Consider the following 23,561-nt stretch of genomic DNA (forward strand, 5'->3'; position numbering starts at 1 on the left):
TTTGAAAAATGCATTACGTCTTGATTTACATTCATAAATATGTTAACCTTTAGGTTAAATCTACACAATTTTAGTTAAATTATTCAGCCCCCAATAGTACTGGGAAAAAGTTAATATAACCAATCTGTTTCAATAATACTAGACTCAATGATTACATTTACTACGCTAAACAATGTACATCCATAAAGTTCAACAATATTGACAGTGGGATATTATATCTTAAGTTTCTGAAAATCTTTTTAAAAGAATAGTATAAGAACTAATGAGATTATAATCTGTATACGTAATTCTCTACGTCGTCAAACCATGGGGGACACCATGCATGCACACTGACTCTCCCCCAGCCTGCACCTGCCTCACTCTCCAGGCATGCGCACAGTCATTTGCCTAAACCCGACCCATTTGGACAACTGTCTATCATGAATTGTTCACCCGCCACTAAATAGTGACGTATGCTACACCGTGGGTTGGCTAGTCTCATTTATTTATAATAGGCCATAAATTATACCAAAAAATTTAAATAAAATCTAAAATAAATAACTGCTGGGATAAGCCTACACAAATATATAAAAAGGGCTCATTATTTAAAAAGATGTAATTCATTATTCTAATTGCAGTATTTTTTTATAATTAAGATTTAACTGGGCAATACATAAATTTTAATGCCCATAACCATTTTAAAATTGTAGTGTTGTTAGCAATATAGGTGGTATAATACTGCTTCAATCTTTCACTAGTGATATAGTATTGTATTACTGAAATTGAACACAAGGTCAATGAAGTTAAAATATAAGAAAACTAGAATCAAGACAGAAACAATTATTAAACCAAACTGACCATAAGCACCATTCTTTTTTTCACTATCTGCTGGTTTCATCTGAATAGGGTGATGCATCTGCAAATAAACAATCATAAGAACTGCATGGTGAACAATGATTTTTTTTCTTTAAATTTTTTAGAGTTAAAATGAGGTAGTTCCGGATTTCTTCTCAGTCACGTGGGTGTATTGTTTACATTAATGACCTCATTGTAATTTAAACATGAAAATAGTCTAGATCTATACATCTTTAAGTAATACAAAGTATGTTACAGAAATTCACAAATTTTTATGATTATTTAGTAGGTCTACTAGATCTATGCTAGCACTAAATCTTCTAGATCTACGTTCTTATCATAGGAAGATATTGCCATTATTGCCATATATAAGACCAGAGTCATGTGACTGTATAAAGTAGGTTAGAGATTCGAAACTACCTCATTAGTAAAAAGAAATATTTTGTTTTTAACAAAAAAAAAAAAAAAATGCACGCATCAAGCAATGACTTACTGTTGGCAAAGTTTTAACGTTGTGTAAAGCATTCTGTGCATCGAGTGCAGCCTTTCTAATAAAAAATGTAACAAAGCAACACCCTGTAAACATAAGCATTTCATGATTATGCTAAATACAATATTTATAAATGGTAAGATAAATGCTTTAAATTCGAAATTAGTTTTTAATTTTTTTAAAATGAGTTTTTTTTTCAGTTACATTATTAAAAGTCTCTGATAGGACTAGCCTTATTATGTATAAATATTTCACTGTTGGTTTAAAGTAAAACAATTTTTTTTTTAATCAGCAAATTATTTAAAATGCAATTTAAAACTATTTCTTTCCAATTCTTAACCATTTGGCAACTAGAGTCGCCTCTACCGGTAGACAACTTGAGTCGCCGATTTTAGGTTGTTTCGTTACCGGCGCTATTTCGAGTTTTTAATAATTGATTTTATACCTTTTCTAACTCTGACATTAGAGAGCGATAACAGTGCTATTTTTACATGCTTATTTGATGATACTAGCTTAAACGATCGACTTTTTGTGAATTTTTGAAAATTGTCTTTTTTTTTTGCCATCGGGCGAAAATGGAAGATATTTTGAGTATGTTTAGAGACTATACTGGATACGATTACGAAGGTAATACACAAGTTTTAGATCTAGAACCTGAAAATAATGATGGGGAAAGTGATATTGACATTTCATTGGAGCCATTTGGGTCAGATTCTAGTGATAGTGAAGATGAAACTAGCCTAGATCTAGTAGATCTAAACAATGACAGTGGAGATTGGAGTGCTACTACTACTGATGTTGTGGTAGAGAATTTTACTGAACTATGTGGACCTACACATGATCTACCATATGATGCTACTCCTTTTGATTATTTTAGCCTTCTAATACCTGAAAACTTTTATGAGCATAAAGCAGTGCAAACTAACTTATATGCCAATTATCGTCAACAAAAAGAAGGCAAAGTCGACAGAGCATGGCAGCCTACAACTGCTTCAGAAATCAAGCTGCTGTTTCATATCTACATTACTATGGGTATTCATGTTTTACCTGAATACAAAATGTACTGGGCATCAGATGAACGCCTGAGAGTTGATGGGGTGGCTGGTTCTATGGGAAAGACAAGATTTGAAAAACTATCCCAGTATTTTCACCTCAACGATGCGACAACATTTGTACCTCGAGGTCACCCTGGCCATGATCCCCTACACAAAGTCAGACCTTTTTTAGACCTAATTAGGACTAATATTGCTACAAGATTTGCTGCTGGCAAAAATATTAGCCTAGATGAGGCAATGATACCTTTCAATGGGAGACTCATGTGGAAGCAGTACATCAAAGGAAAACCTAACCCTTGGGGCATCAAGGTCTGGTGCGCAACAGATGCATCTACTGGGTATCTGTTGAATTTCAGTATTTATACTGGTAAAGTTGAGGATCCTATGCCTCATGGAACTGGACATTATATAGTTACTCAATTAGGTGAAAGGTTTTTAGGAAAGAGACATCATTTCTTCTTTGACAATTATTTTAGCTAAGTTCAGTTAGAAGAGGACCTTTTGCGTCAGCAAACCTATTGCTGTTCAACAATAAGACCTAACAGAAAAGATTGGCCTCTTGATCTCAAACCAAAGGCATTAAAAAATTTTTAAAAGGGTGACGTCATGGTTAGGCAGAAAGGGAATCTTGTTGCTACAGCCTGGAAGGATAAACGTTGTGTCACTCTTTTGAGTACCAACACCACTTCAGGTACCGCTGAAATTACTTGCCGAGGACCAGGTGGCAACTTTCAAGTGAAAGTCCCATCTGCTGTTAATACCTACAACAAATCAATGGGAGGTGTTGACAAATTTGATCAGCTCTCATCCTACTATCCAGTAGGAAGGAAATCTGTCAAATGGTGGAGATACATTTTTCGATTTCTTCTCCAGACTGCTGTCATCAACAGCTGGATCATTTATGCTACCTCTCACAGGCCCAGACCCAAAAGCCTATCACTAGGACATCTAGAGTTTCGGCTTGAGATAAGCACAGCCCTTCTAAAGGGAAACATTGTTCGTAAAAGGAAGCAAAGTGATCTCCAACCATCAACTCAAGGAGTTGGCATGAGTGATCTTCTTGAGCATAGGCTCATTCAAATGGTGGGAAACAAACGTGCCTGCCATTGGTGTATGAAGAACAATTTGGAAAAAGAAACAGAGCACATGAAACTGTTTATGGATGTAATCTCTGTCAAATAAGACTCTGTAAAGGAGAATGTTTCTCTAAATTTCATAACTCACTGACACTTCTTAGTCATGTTTAACGTCAAGTGCTCCATAAACATTTTTTTTTTTGTTGTACTTTTGTCTTATATTGGCATTATTTTTGGTTTATATTAAACTTTATCCATTTGTCTTTAATCTTTCAAAATTTGACTTAATTTGCTTCATTAGTTTTTTTTCTGTGAATTTTTAAAAAACATATGTTGTCAAAAATACGGAGTTATGCCCCTTTTGTTAGGGATGGGACAGTTATTGGTAGGCAACTGCATAGTGATGAAAGGGTTAAACAAAAAAAACAACAACAAACTTGGTTTAATTAGTAATAGCTTAATACAAAAAATAATATACCTTTACTTTGGCCTGTAATTTTATCTCTTAAAATATTCATACTATGTATGGGTCCAAATTCCTCAAACATGGTTTTAAGGTCATTTTCATCCCAGTTTCGAGGAATCTGACCCACAAACATTTTGATGGCATCTGGGTCAGGCTCTGTCTGTTGCGAATTCATGGTTCTGAAATAATACAGCTTATATTCAATCTATTTTCTAGTTAGGAATGATTATGGTCAAACAAGGATTTGTATTGCTAGTTTTGTTAAGACCATAATTCTTTTTTTTTAACTTAATATGCATAAGGACAAAGGATGTCTTTAAATCTATCACTCAAACTTGCTTAACCCTGAAATAAAGCACATGCCAGCTGAAAACTTTTTAATTAAAATTTTTGCAAGAAAAGAGTGAACAATCAAACTTGCTTGGTTTAATTTGTATATAATATGTAAAAATACAAATTATTCTTTGTTGTTATAATCAAATGTCGCTATGCACACATTTTTTAAAATCCCCATAAATTAAAAAAGAAAAAAAAAAGGTGGGCAGAATTTATAACCTTTTCTTTTTCAAAATGGCATCACTTCACAAAATTAGAACATTTAGGCCTAGATCTATATCATAATATGCTCCCATATTTTAAATATGTAATAAGTAAGCCTATCATTATAATAAATAGAGTTTGTGTGTATTTATTGATAAAGCTAGTGATACAAGTTAAGAGGATTTAGTACAATTTTATATTAATGTTTGCACCCCCTCACACACGCACACAAAATTATTTTAAATTTTCTTCTTCTTCGTTCTCATTGTTATGTTGGAGTGTTCAGATGAGTAGACCAATAATTGAGATGAACTGCGCAGTGGTTTCCAAATCAGGGAGCTCTCCATATAGTTTCCTTTCTATTGGGGTGATTTGGGGCCAATGTCTTATACAGGCCTCTTGGTATAGAGAGCAGTTTTGGAGGACGTGGTCTGCATTCTCTGGTGATACTCCACATGGGCAGATTTCACTGGTTCCAATTTTGAGCTTCCGGTACATGTGTTTTATTTTAAATGATGTTTCCCCCCTCATTATTCCTTTGAAGCAGCCTACTTTAATCACATTGATAAAACTGTAAATCTATGTTTATGGAAGGTTTATTAGCAGCATTTTTTTTAAATTTGTTTTTGTAAGGAATTCTTGCGTTTGTGAATACCATGAAGTATTAAAAAAAAAAGAGACAAGATCTACATTTGGATTTATGTGACCCTGTTAAAAAAGGTAAGAAACATATAAATACATGCTTACCATTTAGAAATGGTCATAGTACACTATTTATATATATAAAGAAAAAAAAAAGTAAATAAAATGGTTCTTTTGTCTTAAATTTGAAAAAAAAAAAAAAAAAAAAGCTTCGCTGCAATTTCTGAAGTCGCCAAACAATGTGTACATTTTATCCAAAATATTTAAATATCGCCGGTTTTAGTTTTAAAATACATATTGTTAAAATTTTTATCATACAAATGTATTTTTTAAAAATTACTATTCGCTATTTAAAAAAAATAATTTTAAATCTCGTTTTTTTTTACAACCAATCAGAATGGACGTTGGCCCGATTTAGCTTCATGACCCACTGTTCAATTTGCTTTTTTTAGTCATTCAGTCAGAATAATTCAAAGCCATAACATCTATCAAAGGTAATTATAGACTCAAGCTTCTACAGAAAATTCCATTGAAAATATTAGCTGATTAGGTAATTATTCTGCTTTAATATTGGGATGTCTCTTTCTTCAATTTAAATTAAACTACAAGCAACTGGACGAGTAGAGTAGATCTATCTTTTGCCTTGGGCGCGCGCAATGAAAACAACACGCGTTCTAACTCTAGAACAAAAGGTTAATTATTATTGCTAGATTCCAATAATCTTTATACTAAAATTTATATAAATAATATGTCAAGACATCACAAGAAAAAATGGGAAGGGGGGGGGGGGGGGTGGGGAAGGGGCTTATTTATTAGAAAAAAATATTAAAAAGCAAGTGGTGTTATTTTTTTCACATCTTCTAAGAATATACTTTATTTTGTGACACATTTTTCCATTAATACTTATGTGGATTTGTGATGGATTAAAAGAGATATCTTCTGTGAGTGATGGATTTTTCATTTTGAGGGCTAAGTGTGTTTGACCTATTTTTTGTTTTGTAAATACTTGTCAAATGCTAATGATCTTATTTTATTTGTATTCTTCTGTTCTTGGGCATTAAAATTGATATATTAATATGTTGAAAATGATGATGGTTTTGTTACTGAGAATGATAATAAGGTATATTAAGGTATAATAATGCCCTGGGGAGGCTAAATTAATAGGCATAAATGTTTTAAGAAACTATTTTTTTTTGTTTTTTTTTTTTCAAATGTTCTATAAATATACTTTATTTTATGGCACATTTTTCTGTTAATACCGGTACTGTGAATTTGTGAAATTCATGGATTATTGGACATATCTTCTGTGAATGATGGATTTGTCATTATAAGGGGTGAGTTTGACCTAATTTTTTTCATGTGAAATAATTGTCTGCTGTTTTTTTATTTTATTTTTTATTTAATTCCTCTGTTCTTGGGCATCAAAAATGATATATAATATGTCCATAAAAGCCAATTTGAAATTGGTCCCAAAAGTACAATGTTGAGAGCTCAATCTGTTTTCCGCCTTATGCTAAAATACAATGAATTTATTAATTGGTCTTTGTTAAATTATCAAATGGTGTCACGATGATGCACCTGTGAAGCAAAAGGGGGTACCCCTTGATTCTTGAATGGACGCTGTTGTCACAATCTACATCTTGCAATTCATTTTCTATTGATAAATTCTTAAAGTACACTGGTTTGAAGAAGTGAATACAGTTGAAATGAAACCAAAAACTTCAACTTTAATTTTTAGCCTAATGTGACACTTTTTGGCACCAGTACTGGAGAAACATATATATATATATATAATATATATTTGGGATTAAATGCATATTAGTTGTAAATATGTTACGGTTATTTTATTAAACTTAAACTATTTTTTAATCTGTGTATTTCATATATAATAATATATACCTAATACAGGTACCGGTAGTTCATTAATGACATTATGGACATCGATGACATTTAAGAATTATTAAAATGTGTTGGATACATGATGTAATTGTATTATCATTATGTTCTTAAAGTTCTTGCATTTTTAAGAAATTCAAAATCAATAAGTTATTTTAAACAAAATGTTACACTGTAACTTACAGTAAAGTTTCAAAAATGCGTAGACGAAATAAATTTAGATCCATTTTACTTAGTAACCAACAATGAAAGGGCGGGGTAAGACATTTGCTCTGTGTAAGAGTAGATTCTCAGTAGATCTAGATTAATCCTTAACTTAGATAGACTTAGTCACTTAGATTTTAGATCTAGACTAGATTACTAGATCTATAATCTAGATCTATACATTAACCTAGACCACTAGACAACTCGAGCCTATTATTTATGCAGAAGTAAAAACAAGGCAGTCTTTAAAAGTCTTTTCATCTTGAACTTTTATTTTAGATCTAGACTCTATATTTATATTATTTATAACAACTTTCAACTAGTCAAGTCAACATATTGAACATAGAATCTATCGATTGCACACTAGACTAGGCCCAGGGCTATCTGAACAATTCAATACGCACTGGTCTGCTGTCCAACTTTTACTAGATCTACTTTTAGTGTTCTCAAGTTCAAGCTTACTTTTGACTTTTGCCACTTTTGGTATCACTATTGATTGGCCATTGGGCAGAGAGTAGATCTAGAGAGGGAGGGGGGTGGATGATGTTTCTACAGTCACTAGGCCTAGGGAGTAGGGTTGGTAAGTTGGTTACCCGAATAAGCGAGTAATAACTCGACTGTATAACTGTAAGTGTAGTCTGTGTAGATCAATAAATCTATATCTAGCTATAGTCTATAATAATAATCATAATATTTATAGAGATGGATGTCTAGATCTAGTGTCTACTAAAAATAGTAAAATAAAATATATCATATTCAATAATTCATATGCCTTTGTTACTTTGTAACTTGGATTTGGAGCAAATCTGAAATCAGTAATAATTGGAGACCGGGCCGGGGTATCACTTTTACGTGAATGAAAGCAAGACTTAGATATTAGATCTAGGTATGTTTTCAAATCATGTGTATAATAGTCTGCAGTAAATATGTTAAACCCACATAATACTTGATATCATACCTATCTTCCACGTGTAAACAAAGGACGCACAAGACACCACAAACATACACTGAACGCAACGAAAATGGCGGACGGCAAGTGTGAGAGAGGACCACAATGCAAGTTGATTGCCAGGTCGAAGCCCCATCTCGAAGAATCTCAATAGAACAACACAGACATAGTAGAATCTTCACTAGTTCTTTTCTTTTTCAAACTAGATCTATATCTATATTATATAAAATATTGTTGATTTCATTACATTTGTGGAACGTGAAAATCATAGTTCTTAGACAAAGCTGAAAACTTAGTAAACACGCTACAAGAAAAATATATCTAGATCTAGAAGTAGATCTAACACAGTATGAGAAAAAATGTAGCATAATAATTAATTTAAAATAATTAAGTATTTTAAATATCTTATTTTATTAAATTATTTAAGACTTAAGACAAAACAAAAGCAATAAGAAGTAGGAAGTTAACACAGTGCCCATAGCATAAAGGCATGCGCAAAGTTCGCTTATTAGTGTAGGACATTCTAATTTTATTTTCAATAATAAACTGTCAGTCGAATTAGCTAAAATAATTCTTTCAAAAAATATATTAGATATAGATCTAGCATATTTAAGTAAATCTTTTCCCAAAGAAAATTGTATAGGAACATTGATTTTAATACGTAAAATAATTCAAATTGTAACTATTGGTTCGGCAGACTTTCTATAAACCAACTTGGCAATAGTGTCAGAGCATTGACGATAACGAGACACACGTGCTACTTTATCGAGCAAGCCACGAGCTGCCACTGTAGGCGGTTAGTCTACGATTCGAGCCAAGACTGGAAGAGGGCGAATAACGTGTCGATCTCGTGTAATTCTCATTCCAGTGCAGACTGTTTTTATCCTTAGGGAGATAGAGCATTATTTTCTTTTCTTTACGCTTTTTGAAACACTATATTTCAAACATTACTTCAAAAAAGAAAATAACGTCCTACGCATTTCATGTGTCAATCTAGTCATGCCTGTTAATTAATGCTAAGTCGTTGTTTTTTTTTTCTGACTGTTCAGGCAACCCATTCCATTCTCTAATGGCACTAGGAAATTTGTAGCACGTGTACGAATTTGTTTTAGCGTATGGAATAAGAAATGTGCCTCAATCTTTGTATCATTCTGAGAATTTTATTAGTTTTTTTTTTAATTGTAAATTATGGTTTAGTGTTTTATGTATTATAGCTACTTTACTTTTATTATTCTGCCTTGAAGTGTCTCTAAGTTTAGTGATTTTACTAATGATGTTACTCTAATCAAATTGGAATATTCGTTTGTTGTTCTAAAACTCACTTCTCTATTTTGCATTTTAGTTTCAGTGACGTCACTAGGATCGGTGTCACCCGGTGCGTAAAATCAGGGTGTCACTCCCTCCCTCCTCAATCATGAACAAAAAATCCCTCCCAAAAAAAAATATCGTTAGTTTCTTTTTTTTTTTTTTTTGGTTGAACTTTGAACCATAATACAGTGAGCTAATTAATTGATTGTTATGTTGGAAAATGATTGTCGGTTCTATTTTAAAATTGCGTTGTTTATGAGCTATTACATAGATTAAAAATGTAAAATTACTGAAATTAGAAACATTCAGTTCACAAGTTTTCTTAATTAAAAGTTATTAAAGACCTCCTCACGGAAACGGTTTTACATTATATTAGTGTTTCATGTTTCATGCACTGAACATATTTTCGCCCCGCGAAGTGGCGAAAACCATCATCGAGCGAAGCCTGGAATACCAACAAAAGGGACTGCTTATCAGTTGTGTGGATTTAAACAAAACAACCTTTGACAGCCTGGAATACCAACAAAAGGGACTGCTTATCAGTTGTGTGGATTTAAACAAAACAACCTTTGACAGCCTGGAATACCAACAAAAGGCTGCTTATCAGTTGTGTGGATTTAAACAAAACAACCTTTGACAGCCTGGAATACCAACAAAAGGGACTGCTTATCAGTTGTGTGGATTTAAACAAAACAACCTTTGACAGCCTGGAATACCAACAAAAGGCTGCTTATCAGTTGTGTGGATTTAAACAAAACAACCTTTGACAGCCTGGAATACCAACAAAAGGCTGCTTATCAGTTGTGTGGATTTAAACAAAACAACCTTTGACAGCCTGGAATACCAACAAAAGGGACTGCTTATCAGTTGTGTGGATTTAAACAAAACAACCTTTGACAGCCTGGAATACCAACAAAAGGCAGCTTATCAGTTGTGTGGATTTAAACAAAACAACCTTTGACAGCCTGGAATACCAACAAAAGGCTGCTTATCAGTTGTGTGGATTTAAACAAAACAACCTTTGACAGCCTGGAATACCAACAAAAGGGACTGCTTATCAGTTGTGTGGATTTAAACAAAACAACCTTTGACAGCCTGGAATACCAACAAAAGGCTGCTTATCAGTTGTGTGGATTTAAACAAAACAACCTTTGACAGCCTGGAATACCAACAAAAGGCTGCTTATCAGTTGTGTGGATTTAAACAAAACAACCTTTGACAGCCTGGAATACCAACAAAAGGGACTGCTTATCAGTTGTGTGGATTTAAACAAAACAACCTTTGACAGCCTGGAATACCAACAAAAGGGACTGCTTATCAGTTGTGTGGATTTAAACAAAACAACCTTTGACAGCCTGGAATACCAACAAAAGGGACTGCTTATCAGTTGTGTGGATTTAAACAAAACAACCTTTGACAGCCTGGAATACCAACAAAAGGGACTGCTTATCAGTTGTGTGGATTTAAACAAAACAACCTTTGACAGCCTGGAATACCAACAAAAGGCTGCTTATCAGTTGTGTGGATTTAAACAAAACAACCTTTGACAGCCTGGAATACCAACAAAAGGCTGCTTATCAGTTGTGTGGATTTAAACAAAACAACCTTTGACAGCCTGGAATACCAACAAAAGGGACTGCTTATCAGTTGTGTGGATTTAAACAAAACAACCTTTGACAGCCTGGAATACCAACAAAAGGCTGCTTATCAGTTGTGTGGATTTAAACAAAACAACCTTTGACAGCCTGGAATACCAACAAAAGGCTGCTTATCAGTTGTGTGGATTTAAACAAAACAACCTTTGACAGCCTGGAATACCAACAAAAGGCTGCTTATCAGTTGTGTGGATTTAAACAAAACAACCTTTGACAGCCTGGAATACCAACAAAAGGCTGCTTATCAGTTGTGTGGATTTAAACAAAACAACCTTTGACAGCCTGGAATACCAACAAAAGACTGCTTATCAGTTGTGTGGATTTAAACAAAACAACCTTTGACAGCCTGGAATACCAACAAAAGGCTGCTTATCAGTTGTGTGGATTTAAACAAAACAACCATTGACAGCCTGGAATACCAACAAAAGGCTGCTTATCAGTTGTGTGGATTTAAACAAAACAACCTTTGACAGCCTGGAATACCAACAAAAGGCTGCTTATCAGTTGTGTGGATTTAAACAAAATAACCTTTGACAGCCTGGAATACCAACAAAAGGCTGCTTATCAGTTGTGTGGATTTAAACAAAACAACCTTTGACAGCCTGGAATACCAACAAAAGGCTGCTTATCAGTTGTGTGGATTTAAACAAAACAACCTTTGACAGCCTGGAATACCAACAAAAGGCTGCTTATCAGTTGTGTGGATTTAAACAAAACAACCTTTGACAGCCTGGAATACCAACAAAAGGCTGCTTATCAGTTGTGTGGATTTAAACAAAACAACCTTTGACAGCTTCCATCGCGAATCGCCTGAAAAATAATAGACCATGGCATCCCGCAATAATCTGCCTACTAATTATTTAATTTCATCAACAAGCTTGCCAAAACAAACAGACACCATGAACGACTGAGAACGGTGGATGGTGTAAACAAGGAGCACATTGAAGAAGTTGACAAGTACTGACGGAAAGTCATTTCATCGCATAGTGAATGTTAGTTTTGACTTGAGCATGCAGCACCTTTCATTTAGTAGTCATCGTGTGAGACAGGTAACAACGACAATGTCTTAGCGGTACATTAATTCTTAAGAAAACAAAATCATAGCCTTTACCTCGACCCACAGATTCAAAACGAGATAATAGACCTGTTGGACGGTGCCATTTTAGAAAAAATACTAAAGGAGATCCAATCTGTGCCATTTTTCTCTATCAAGGTTTACAGCACTCAAAGAGAATTAAAAATGTATTAAATTTGCATTTTTTTCTGAAAATGTTTTGTGAACTCCGATGACGAACTACCCAAAGAAATTGCAATCAGAGATTCATTTGTAGGTTTTTATATTTGTGAGAACCAGAAGTCTGCAGGATTGATTGAACAAATACTTTCAAGTAATAAAATAGCGCCATATTTCTTTAAATTACTTACGATGCCAAGGCAATGATGGTTATTCAATATGAGCGGACAGTACAATAGTCTTCAGGTATTGTTTCAACAAAAGCAGCCACTTGCACATTCTGTTCAGACAGTGTTCAACAGAAACATGGTCTAAAATGATTCTGTCAGATGTGCTCAAGAACTTATGCCTTTTATTAAATGTACCGATACATACAAACTACTGGATTTCTTTGACACACAAAATTTTTGTCACATGGAAGGCGAGGGGCGGGGCCATCAACATATTCTTGAACCCGGGCCCACGGGTACCTTGCTACGCCACTGGCTAGCCATCGACATTGTCTTAAAGAAAACCTAAATCAAGCTGTAGTCGTTATTCCATGGCATGAACCAAACGGACTGACGAATCTAGAATTTGCAGACGATATAGAATTACTCGGAAATACAATTAAATGTCTAAAATAGATAACGGATAGCTTCGATAGAGACACACTCAAAGTTATAAGTATTGGCTGCAGGTCATCCAGTACTCACATCAACATTGGTCATGCAGATCTTGAACAAATAGAAAAGTTCACCTATTTAGGCAGTATTATCACAATCGATGGAGATGTATGTCACGATGTTGAATTCGGATAGGAAAAGCCGTCTATCCAAAAGTACGGCCTATCTGAACAAACCAATCAATTAGCAAGGAGATCCACGTCCTTAATACAATCATTGTCATAACGGCCACCTACGCTTCGAGATGTGAAAAGTTGAAAAGAGGCTAATCGTGGCACAGCTGTGATGGCTGAGAAGAATCCTAGGAATAACATACCGAGATATTTGACAATAGAGTTCTCCGGGGAAAAGCCTCGGGCGCCAAGAGTTTTTCTGCATTTTGAGCTTCAAAAACTTACTTCCTGTCGTCTGCAAAGTCTTATTTCTCTTACTATAATAATAATAATAATAATGCTTGTCTTCGAGTCCGAAGAATATTGAGGAATGCAGTATTTTCCGTGCCTGCGCAGCCCCAGCTGTGACCTATAAATTTTGCCACATTCAGGGCAAGCATAACCATTGACCGCAGTTGGTCGATTTAGGTTTTCTTTTCGCCGTCTGCGTCTGTTCTCGGCAGATGATTTTCTTTTGGTCTCAAATGAGTATCCCGCGGCCTTTGTGAGTGACCTCCAGCTTCTCGTTCTGAGGCCCATGTAACCAGGTGCTCTCTTCTATGTCAGCTAATGTAAGTTGGCGACTAAGCTGGTCTTTGAAGCGTTTCCGTGGGGAGTTTTTTAGCCCACCAAAAAAAAAAGACTTCCTTTGGCATACGTTCGTCTCTCTTATAGTAAGAAGATTACAAGCCCAATAGAATGAAATGATTTGTCAAGTTGACTTGTAGCGGGCATGTTTAATTCAAAAGAACCATGGTACTTTAGTTGAGAAACATTGTCTGTTCTGATGCTAGAAGGTGGCAGACTGCGTTGGGGATGATGCTTTGAAATATCTCCTTCATAAGATTCGATTTTCTTGCTAGCTAGTCTTACGAAAAATAAAAAGTTGTACTTAAAAGATGAAACGACGTACCTTTATTGAATTTCTTACAGTTTGGATATCACTTCGTTTAGGGCCATTAACAGGCTACTCAAATATGAAGCAACTATAATGCATAAGTCTTCAAAGGTGCATTTTATTTCTGCTTCGGTGTCACCTGGTGTGGTCCGCACCCCCCTAGTGCAGATCCGTAGTTAAGGGAGGAGGGGCACGATGCCCGGGAGCGACTCGTAGGAGGCCACCGCACGCAGAGGATCGCCAAAAAAAAAACCCAACAAAAACATGGGCGTAACCAGGGGGGGGGCGGGTTCGGGTAAAACCACCCTCTTCCGAAATGAAATCACCCTCCCCAGTGGCATAGATAGGGAGGAGGGGGGAGGATCTGAAGATCCCCCCGGGCCTCCACTTGAGGGGCCTCCCAAATGAGTGTCCGAAATTTGTTTTTAAATAAATTAAATATGACGTCACTGTCATGTTATCTTGCTTTTCACATTGTTATATAAGTGAGTGACCCTGTTGCATGGCCTATGTATTCCACACAGAGTATTAACTCTTTCCTTGCGGGGTTACTCTCAATTTCAAGGAAGTAACTTGGTATATAGGGTAGTTTATTTCATCATCCTTATAATGTAAGAGGAAGCCTGATAAGAGCACTGAAATCAAAGGCGACCACGAACGTGTCGAAGAAAAATATCACTATTCAGATGATTCATACAAAGATACAGCAATCGAAGAAGTGAAAATGTCTCTTGATGAAAGAAGTAGTGCTGAAGAGACTCCACCTTGTACTACAGTCAGAGAAAACATCTGAAGTAAGTGATGATGAGTCATGCGATGGTAATTAAGTACAAAGACTTCGGATAGATCCAGCCTTGAATTTTATCTGAGGAACTGCCAGCAAAGATTGTGTTAAGGGTAACATATGCCAAAACAAAGATGAACGGTATTTGTTTCCAGTAGGGTTTACCCAAAATAAATCACGAAGTTTGACATCATGGTTCACCAGAAAGCTACCAACAGGAAAAACTAGCAACCGATCTTGGCTCCTCTTCTCTTCACACTTGGGGTGTCTGCTTTGTTTTCCATGTGTACCGTTTTCTGAGGCATCAGAAAAGACATCTAGTGCATTGAGCAAACCAGGACTTATGTTTCACCAAATGGAAGAAACCTGAGAGACTGAAATAACGTAAAGAAGGAGTCCACCACAGACATGCTCTTTTGAAGAGGAAGTTAGAAGAAGAAAAGCTTTAAGCAGAACCAGATGAAATGTCATATGTTTCATGCACACATTTTGAAAAATCAGCAGTACATGTATTGGAGAGATATTCTGAAACATGTAGCAAAAACAAACTCAATCTTACGTGGTCACAACGAAAAACCGAATTCACCAAATGCTGGGAACTTCCTAGAATCTTCGAAATTTCTTGCAGAATTTGATGAAGTTACGAAACACCACTTACACAGAATCGAATATGGGAAGACATTATTTGTCACCAGAAATTCAATTTAATTAACTTGATGGCAATAAAGTTAGGGAATCAATTGCTGGGACAGTCAAGCAAGTTTGTTACTTTTCTCTGATGCTTGATTCCACCCAGATGTTTCTCATCAAAAACAGGTATCCCTAATAGTTCGTTACTGGAATGTTGATAATTTCGAAATAAAAGAGTCATTCATTGGTTACTTTGAAATTTGAAACCTGATGGACAACATTGTGACGAGATATTTAATTTATTATTATTTGGCTTGTTTGTTTAAGTCTAGGGGAAATTGTATTATTTTATCCCGCTCACATATAAGATTTTGTACAGGCACACCGCAACTAACAGTAAGAATGGACCAATATTATAAGTTCATAAATAAAAATAATTTAATAAATGAAAGTTTACAAAAGATAAATGATCAAATAAAATTATAATTAAGAAATGACATGAAGGTGCTAATATCTAACATAACTGTTCATCATGGATTGCTAATTGGTGAGTGATTGGAAGAGAAGATTGTTCCTATGGCTGGCTACTTATATGCTTAGCTGCTAGCCCGTGGGTCGTGGGTCGTCTTCTGGAGGTCGGGGGACTGGCACTCAGAAGGATGATTCATCCGGCTCTGTCTTAGGACGTCGGCTCGGGATAGTCTCTATGCTGTAGGCAAGCTGGCTCTAGGGTGAGGCCGCTGCCTGTTTAGCAGTAGAGAGGGTTGGTGCTGCAGACTAAGTTGTAGTTGGACGATCTCTCAGCTGTGATCTCTAGCTCGTAGAGAGCCGTACTAACTCAACACCAGTTTATCTTCTGCAGCGAAGGTTGCTCTAATCTGTCGGCATTAGGCAATAGCTATTGGGCAGTGGACAGTTTAGGTCGGGTACTGGGCAGATGATACTGGGCAGTATAAGGCACTGTGGACACTGGGCAATATGTTAAGGCCAAGGACAGTAGGCAATGCCTTCTTGCTAACAGGTATATAATTGGGGGGGGGGGTTATCTGGTGTGGTCTGCTCCGGTTACAGATTTGGGTGGAGATCTGTCAGTTATAGCGGTCGGGTGTAGCAATCGTGTTTAGCAACCAGGGGTAGCAACCAGGCTGGGAAAAGACAGACAATTAGGAACCTCCTAAAGGCATTGAGCAGGGATTCCAATATGCCTTGCAATCATTCAGATGCAGGCATTGGTATCAATCCCAATAAGGCACTTAAGACAAGCATGTATATAACTGAATAACAAAACAGATACGAGTAAGATAACCACAATAAATATGTTATCATACAATGAAGGATGATACTAGTCAAGATTCATCCATTAAATTTGATTACGACGATAAGTAATCAGTTATAGTAAAACGGGGAATGAGCATATTAGACCTATATACTAAAGGATAAGATGAAAATAAAATACTAGGGATTGATATACAATGATAGGGTTTGATAAAATTAATCAAAATTAAACTCATCCAAGGAACTGTAAGTTCATAAGCTTGTGAGACATAATAATATGTATGAGAGACATAATAGAAATGTGAAATGATTAATTTCACAAGGGTTCTGTAAGTTTAGAGCACTGTGATCTAAGTTCTTAGACAGTACTTAGATTCACGCAAGGGTATTGTTTACATCAATCACTAAGATACAGGAATGGATGAAACATAACAATAATCAAATATAATAACTATGGTTTCAAAGGTAGACAACCATAGCGGCATTAATAATACTATGTGAAGAAGATATGGCATAGACATAAAATAGTACAATGTACATACATAATAAGGTCATAATGTAATGACGGGGAACGTGGTTGTGTACTAATGTGTACTCACACATTCCTATAAGATAAAATAAGTAGAGTAAAATATTTACACTCACCCGTTTGTCCCTAATGAAACCTCACGAGTTAACTTCCTAACAGAGAAGACTGTATGAATCCTAGCGGGCCTAACTTGGAATGCTTAGATCTCTCTCTATATATATGTAGTGGAGTGGATACCTTTTCAGGAAACACCGGCCACCCCGATATCCACGTGACCCTTCCCCCTAGATAGCACCTTGTGTCCGCGCATAAAGAGGCAGACCAACGTGGGCACTGTCCATTTGACCGGCATTTCTTGTCGCTGTAATGTCCGTATATTACTGGACCTAAGTCGTCTCCACTCCCCTTTGTGCTTGGTTCTACACCATGTGTTCACGTATGGCTGCAGGTAATCACATTTTACTTATTCATATTAGCTTGTAAATTTAATTACCGGTAGTAGTTTATATAGAATATCACTACCGCGGTTTTTGTTCATGTTGGACTATTCTTATTTTTAGAAGCCAGCATGTAGATGAATTCATTTATTGAAATGCGTACCTGTAGTATTCTATATAGAATGTGAACTGTCCATCTTGTAAATGTATTTTTACAACAAGTGTTTAGATACTGGCTTGTTAAGAAACAGTATATTTGTGAGTGTATAGATTTTTTATATTTAATTATAGTTTTTGTAAGGAAAGGAAAGAGCGAAACTCTTCAAACAATGTATGTTAGTGTTATGTAGAACTAGTTGATTTATTTTTAGAGAACTATGTTGTCATTTATTTATTTATTTTTTTTTTTTTTGGTGTTCCATATCTCTCTTGTGTTTGTAAAAGAGATGATATAAGATTTTCTTTTTGTTTTTCGTTAGATCTAGTATTTAGGCCTATTAATTATGTTTAGTTTATGTTTATTTGTAATTATGTTTTATGTTTGCCTTTGGCAGGTCTTTAGTGTATAATAAAGTTTGGAATCGTCCTACGAGTTGCCTTCGTCATTTAGAATTTAGTTGTCTTCTGTGCCAAACCCACCACATATAGTTGAGGCATTTTGTTTAACGGGGGGGGGGGGGGGGAAAGCAAGGTGATTTTCTCACATGTATCGATGTACCGGAGATGTCAGGCGTCAGGTCAGATTTATGGACAATATTCGTTGCCTACCGTGAGAGTAAAGTCTTAAGCGAATATGTATCTGTCCAGCCCGAGTGCAATGCTATTCTTAGAGCGATGCGTATCCTGTGGGGGGGGGGGGGGGGGGAGAATAGGTGTGAAAAGTTATTAGGCCGCTGCGTGTAGCGCTGGTGCAGCGACTATTGTGTGTTGGTCACCTGCACAGCGGTCAAAATTAAAAGTTAGCCCTAGAGAGGCTAGTTAATGTTTTACGTCGAGATTCGTCCCGTGAGAAACAGTGCGAGGGGAGATAAATCCTAAAAGAAATTAGTTATGGGTGGACAAGAAAATAATTGTTTAAGTTAAAAATTAAAGTTTCTCACGGTTTGCTGGGAAAAACTCAAATGAACTTTTGCATGCAAGTTTCGTATCGTCACAAACATTATGAAGAACTTGTCCATTGGACTGGACTTTGATCTGTGCAGAGGTCAAACCTATGATAACGCAGCAACAATGAGTGGCCGTCTGTCTGTCCTGCAGAAAAGTCTCTTACACATAAATCCAAAAGTAACATTTCTGAACTGTGATAATCACTCTCTGAATCTGGAAACTCTTTATTTTGCTGAGATAGATCCAGCAAGTCACCCTTTTTTTTTTGAACTGTACATGAATTGTTTCACTTTTTTTCCAATTAACTCCAGAGATTGGCCAAAATGAAATAAGTTGGAGCCTGGAGTTTAGGAGAGTAATACAAGGTAGTCTGCAAGAGAAGAAGCTACGTCGGCAGTTTCCTTGCATCTCGACAAAATCATCAAGCTGTTGGAAAAACTTTCTGAGTCAACAACTGAAAGAATGGACACAAGAAGCAGTGCACAGAATCTTCTTCATGCAGTGGAAAATTATGATTTTTTTGCTTATCCGGAATTCTGGTCCAATCTCTTGCGCCCAATTAATATAGTTCAGAAGAAATACAAACGTCTGGACTGCACATAGGGAAGCTGCTCAAACCTTGCAACCTCCATCCTGCTAACTCAGGCACTTCCATTGCGTCATGTGAGAGAATATTCTCAAAGGTCAAGTTCATCAAAAACTATATCAAAAACTATCTCAGGGCACAATGACGCAAGAATGGCTTAGCATGGCTTTAATGTCAGTGGAGTCACAAATACTAGACAGTATCGATGTAGATGATGTTATACATGCCTTTGCTGCACAGAAATCACGACGTGAAGCCATATGAATTGAGATTTGTCACTTGTGCATTATCTCGCCAATAAACAACGGTATTGTTTATTAAAAGATTCCTAATGCTTATTTCTTGTTAATTTTACGGATATACTGTACCAATTTAAATGTAGGCGTATGTATTTATTAAATACATTATCTTATGTCATGATGTCGAATGTTAAAATGCAGGGGGCCGCCAAGGAGTTCAATCCCCCCGAGCCCCCCAATCCCTAGCTACGCCCCTGCCCCCCCCCTGAACTCTATAATCTCTTCTGCCACTGCTGGGAAGTAGGTCATGCCCCACAGGACATGCGTGACGCAAGTATAGTCACAATATATAAGAAGAAAGGAGATCGGAGTAACTGCAACATTTATCGGGGTATCTCTCTCCTCAGCAGTTGGCAAAATCTTTGCTAAATTGGCTGCAAGTGATAGCTTCTAGAATATACTCTGAGTCTCAATGTGGATATAGGAGTGGCGGATCCACTATAGACATGATATCATCTCTACGACTACTGCAGGAGAAATTCCGAAAGAGAGAGAGAGAGAAAGACAGAGAGACAGACCCATTTACATCGTTTTTGTTGTTCTGTCAAAAATCTAGAGCAGGAGTGGGCAACCTTTTCCTATCGAGGGCCGCATTTCAAAAAATTGGGAATATGGGGCCGGACACACACACACACACACACACATATATATATATATACAGTGCTTTTTTTCTAAACCAAAATAGTAGCCGGTACTCAGTAGTTCATTGCTTAACTTTTAACTACTAAAAATTAATAATATACGTTAAAATACAAGAAAAATATTTTTTTTCAAAAAGGTGACGGTACGCCATACCGGTATGGCGTCACAAAAAAAAACCCTATGTATATATGTATATGTACTTACAACTTAGAAAATTACAATAGCTAGCTATATATAATGTCTTTTAATTCACATTTATACTGTGTTACAGATTTACATTTAACTTTTTGTTATTGTCTGTTTACATCTCACAATTTCACCACAAATGAACACACAAATGAACAGTTGTACTTTCTTTGAAGTGTTTTACTGTTTACAGTCGTGCATAATGTTCCAGAATTGTGGAACTAGTTTACAAGTTATCCTTGTGACTACTGTCAAATTACAGTCAGTCAGCATCAACCTGATCCTACACTTGTTTATTTTCAAGCAGAAAATAATGTTGGTTAACAGATGTATGTGCCCAAAAATAATGTGAAAGTTTAGCAGCAAAGTTTTTAAAGTGTAGAAATACAGCTTGTGGCACTCATAAAACTCCCGCGGAATAATTGAATGGAACTTCTCTTTCAGTTCATAAGTTGCTTGTAGGTATGTCCTCTAGAGCTGATTCAGCTTCTGTACTACATGGTGAGCAGAGTGTATTGAAAACTGATTCAAAGTTCTTGATGTCTTAAAATTAGCTATTAGCTTTCAAATTCCACAACCAAAGAATTCAAATAAGTCTTGTACTTTTCAACCATTTCACTTGAACTAGTTTCACCAAAGGAAAATGATAACTGTCTTCACTTGCTTGCCTGTAGAAATGGGAAAGCTTTGTTTGAAACGTTTGAACAGGCACATACATTTCATGTGCAGTACTTCCGACGAAAACATGAAGTGTGTCTTCCACTCTTCATTAGAAATAGTAGTAAGAAAGTCACAGTCAATCCTTCAAGGAACATTACATTACAATTTCTTCCTCAAAATTCTATTTCTTCTCAATACCTAGCCCATGTTAAGCTTCTTATTCTTATATAATACAGACGTTACTTCAAAAAAGAAGATGATTACGTCCTATGCGTCATGCATTAAGTCATGCATGTTAACCAATGACTTAAATTCTGCCAAATCACTGGTTTTCCTAGCTGGCTCATAGGAACTGTCTTTGGTTAAGACCCCTAGCAGTTCTTCTTCTTCGTTCTCTTTGTTATGTTGGAGCGTTCAGATGACTAGACCAATATATGAGATGAACTGCGCAGTGGTTTCCAAATCAGGGAGCGCTCCATATAGTTTTCTTTCTATTAGGGTGTTTTGGGGCCAGTGTCTTATACGGGCCTCTTGGTAAAGAGAGCAGTTTTGGAGGACGTGGTCGGCATTTTCTGGTGATACTCCACATGGGCAGATTTCACTGGTCCCAATTTTGAGCTTCCGGAACATGTGTTGTCGCATTCTGTTGTGTCCGGTCCTGAGTCGAAAGATTAGACGTTGGTCTTGTCGGGATAGCTTATAGTAAGCGTCATCTTTCTTGTGATTTGGATGAGGGCTCGTCCATTTCTCATTTATTATATTTACAATTAATTTCTTCAATTCTTCTGGATAGAGTGCAGAGTTTATTTGTGAATTAGTTTTCCCACTCTTGGCGTGTGTCAGCCTTCTCATTTCCTTCTAGTTGTATCTGAGCTGGTATCCATTGAATAACAGTTTTTTTTTTGCTGTGATAAGTTACATTACTGAGATATTAGGTAAATATATGGCTCCTTCTGTCTCGGAAGACAATAGATGCGCCCAGATGAGTCACTAGCATTGGTTACGTCTTGAGATGGGGCAGAATCTGGTGTGACTGATCAATCCAATTCTGGAGCGGCAGAGTTTGCCACAGTTCGTACATGTATATGCATCTGTCCTAGGGCTAGATGACAGGGTAGATTTCTTCTTCTTTCTCTTGGCTGATGCAGCTTCGTTTCTTTTGCACTCGGCGGAGTTCGTACCAGCACGTGCAAGCTACGGAAACTAGTGTCATGAAAATATGCAGGGCACCGTACAGTTTGACAGTTCCGCCTCTAGGCCATTCTCCATCAAGAGTAAAACAAGGATGTGTTCTGGCTCCAACACTATTTGGCATCTTCTTTTCAGTTGAACTCACCAGTGCTTTTAAATCCCTGGAAGATGGAGTATATATCCACAGTAGATCCTATGGAAGGCTTTTTAACCTGGCTGCCTTAAAATCAGAACAAAGAGACGGTATATCTTCAGATGTGATCAATAATATAAATGATACTCAATTCTGCTTTGAGAAAACTTTCCCGTTTAAAGTTTATGGTTGAGATATCTTCTTTAAATTATTAAAAATCTTTACCTCAATTTTTCGAGATATTGCAAATTAAAAATAATCTTCTTTTACTTTAAACTTTTTTAGAATGACATGTTAAGACAATGTTTCTTTCGCCTCAGAAATTACAATAATTTATATAGATATTTAAAATTAGCTATTTTTTTTTAAATATTTGTATTTTTTATATGTATGATTTGTGGGAACACCTGATTTTTGTAGGTGTTCGGCGGACCGGATGTGGCCCGCGTGTCGTAATTTGCCCACCCCTGATCTAGAGTATTCTAGACCAGGGGGGACAGCCTTTTTATATCGGGGCCCGCAAATAAAAAAAAATGGGAATGGCGGGCCGCATATCTAAATACATCATAGAAAGATACTCTAGCTAACTGTGTAGAATGTCTTTTAATTCATATTTACACTGTATTATATTCATGTTTCTTTTTTTCATACACTTCACTTTAAGGAATTACAACAAGAGTTAGCAATTTTTAAAATCAATTTTTAGTATTTTTGTAAAATAGCTGTTGTCTTTTTAAATTACAATATCCCCACAAATATACAGTTGTACTTAATGTGCAGTATTCAACTTTTTACACTCGTGCATATTGTTCCGGAACTGTGGAACTAGCTTACTAGTTGTTACCCTTGTGACTGCTGTCAAATTACAGTCAGTCAAAAGCGAGCAGTAATTATACTGTTTTAGTTTCCACAAAAAAATAAATGCTTGTTTACTGAATGAGACAATATATGTTCCGGAAGTGAAATGTCGAAAAGAGCAATACTTGCCATTGTGGAGCATCACCAGAGAAGGCTGACCATGTCCTTCACCTTCAGTGG

The 23,561-nt window shown here is 36.1% G+C and overlaps 1 protein-coding gene across 8 annotated transcripts in view; it reads right to left on the minus strand.

The window, feature by feature from the left end:
* LOC106050822 (CUGBP Elav-like family member 2) overlaps positions 1-23,561 on the minus strand; it is a 186,560-nt gene that overhangs the window by 20,147 nt on the left and 142,852 nt on the right. For 7 of the 8 annotated variants that reach the window (XM_056034069.1, XM_056034066.1, XM_056034067.1 and 4 more), the window contains exons 4-6: positions 3,934-4,100; positions 1,328-1,410; positions 838-895 (exon numbers count right to left, since the gene is read on the minus strand). In XM_056034069.1, coding sequence (XP_055890044.1) covers positions 838-895; positions 1,328-1,410; positions 3,934-4,100 — 308 coding nt within the window. Of the gene's footprint in view, positions 1-837; positions 896-1,327; positions 1,411-3,933; positions 4,101-8,161; positions 8,313-23,561 lie in introns of those variants that run through there. The other variant, XM_056034068.1, reaches the window with a different exon arrangement.

This window comes from Biomphalaria glabrata, chromosome 6, assembly GCF_947242115.1.
Source record: "Biomphalaria glabrata chromosome 6, xgBioGlab47.1, whole genome shotgun sequence".
Taxonomy (NCBI): domain Eukaryota; kingdom Metazoa; phylum Mollusca; class Gastropoda; family Planorbidae; genus Biomphalaria; species Biomphalaria glabrata.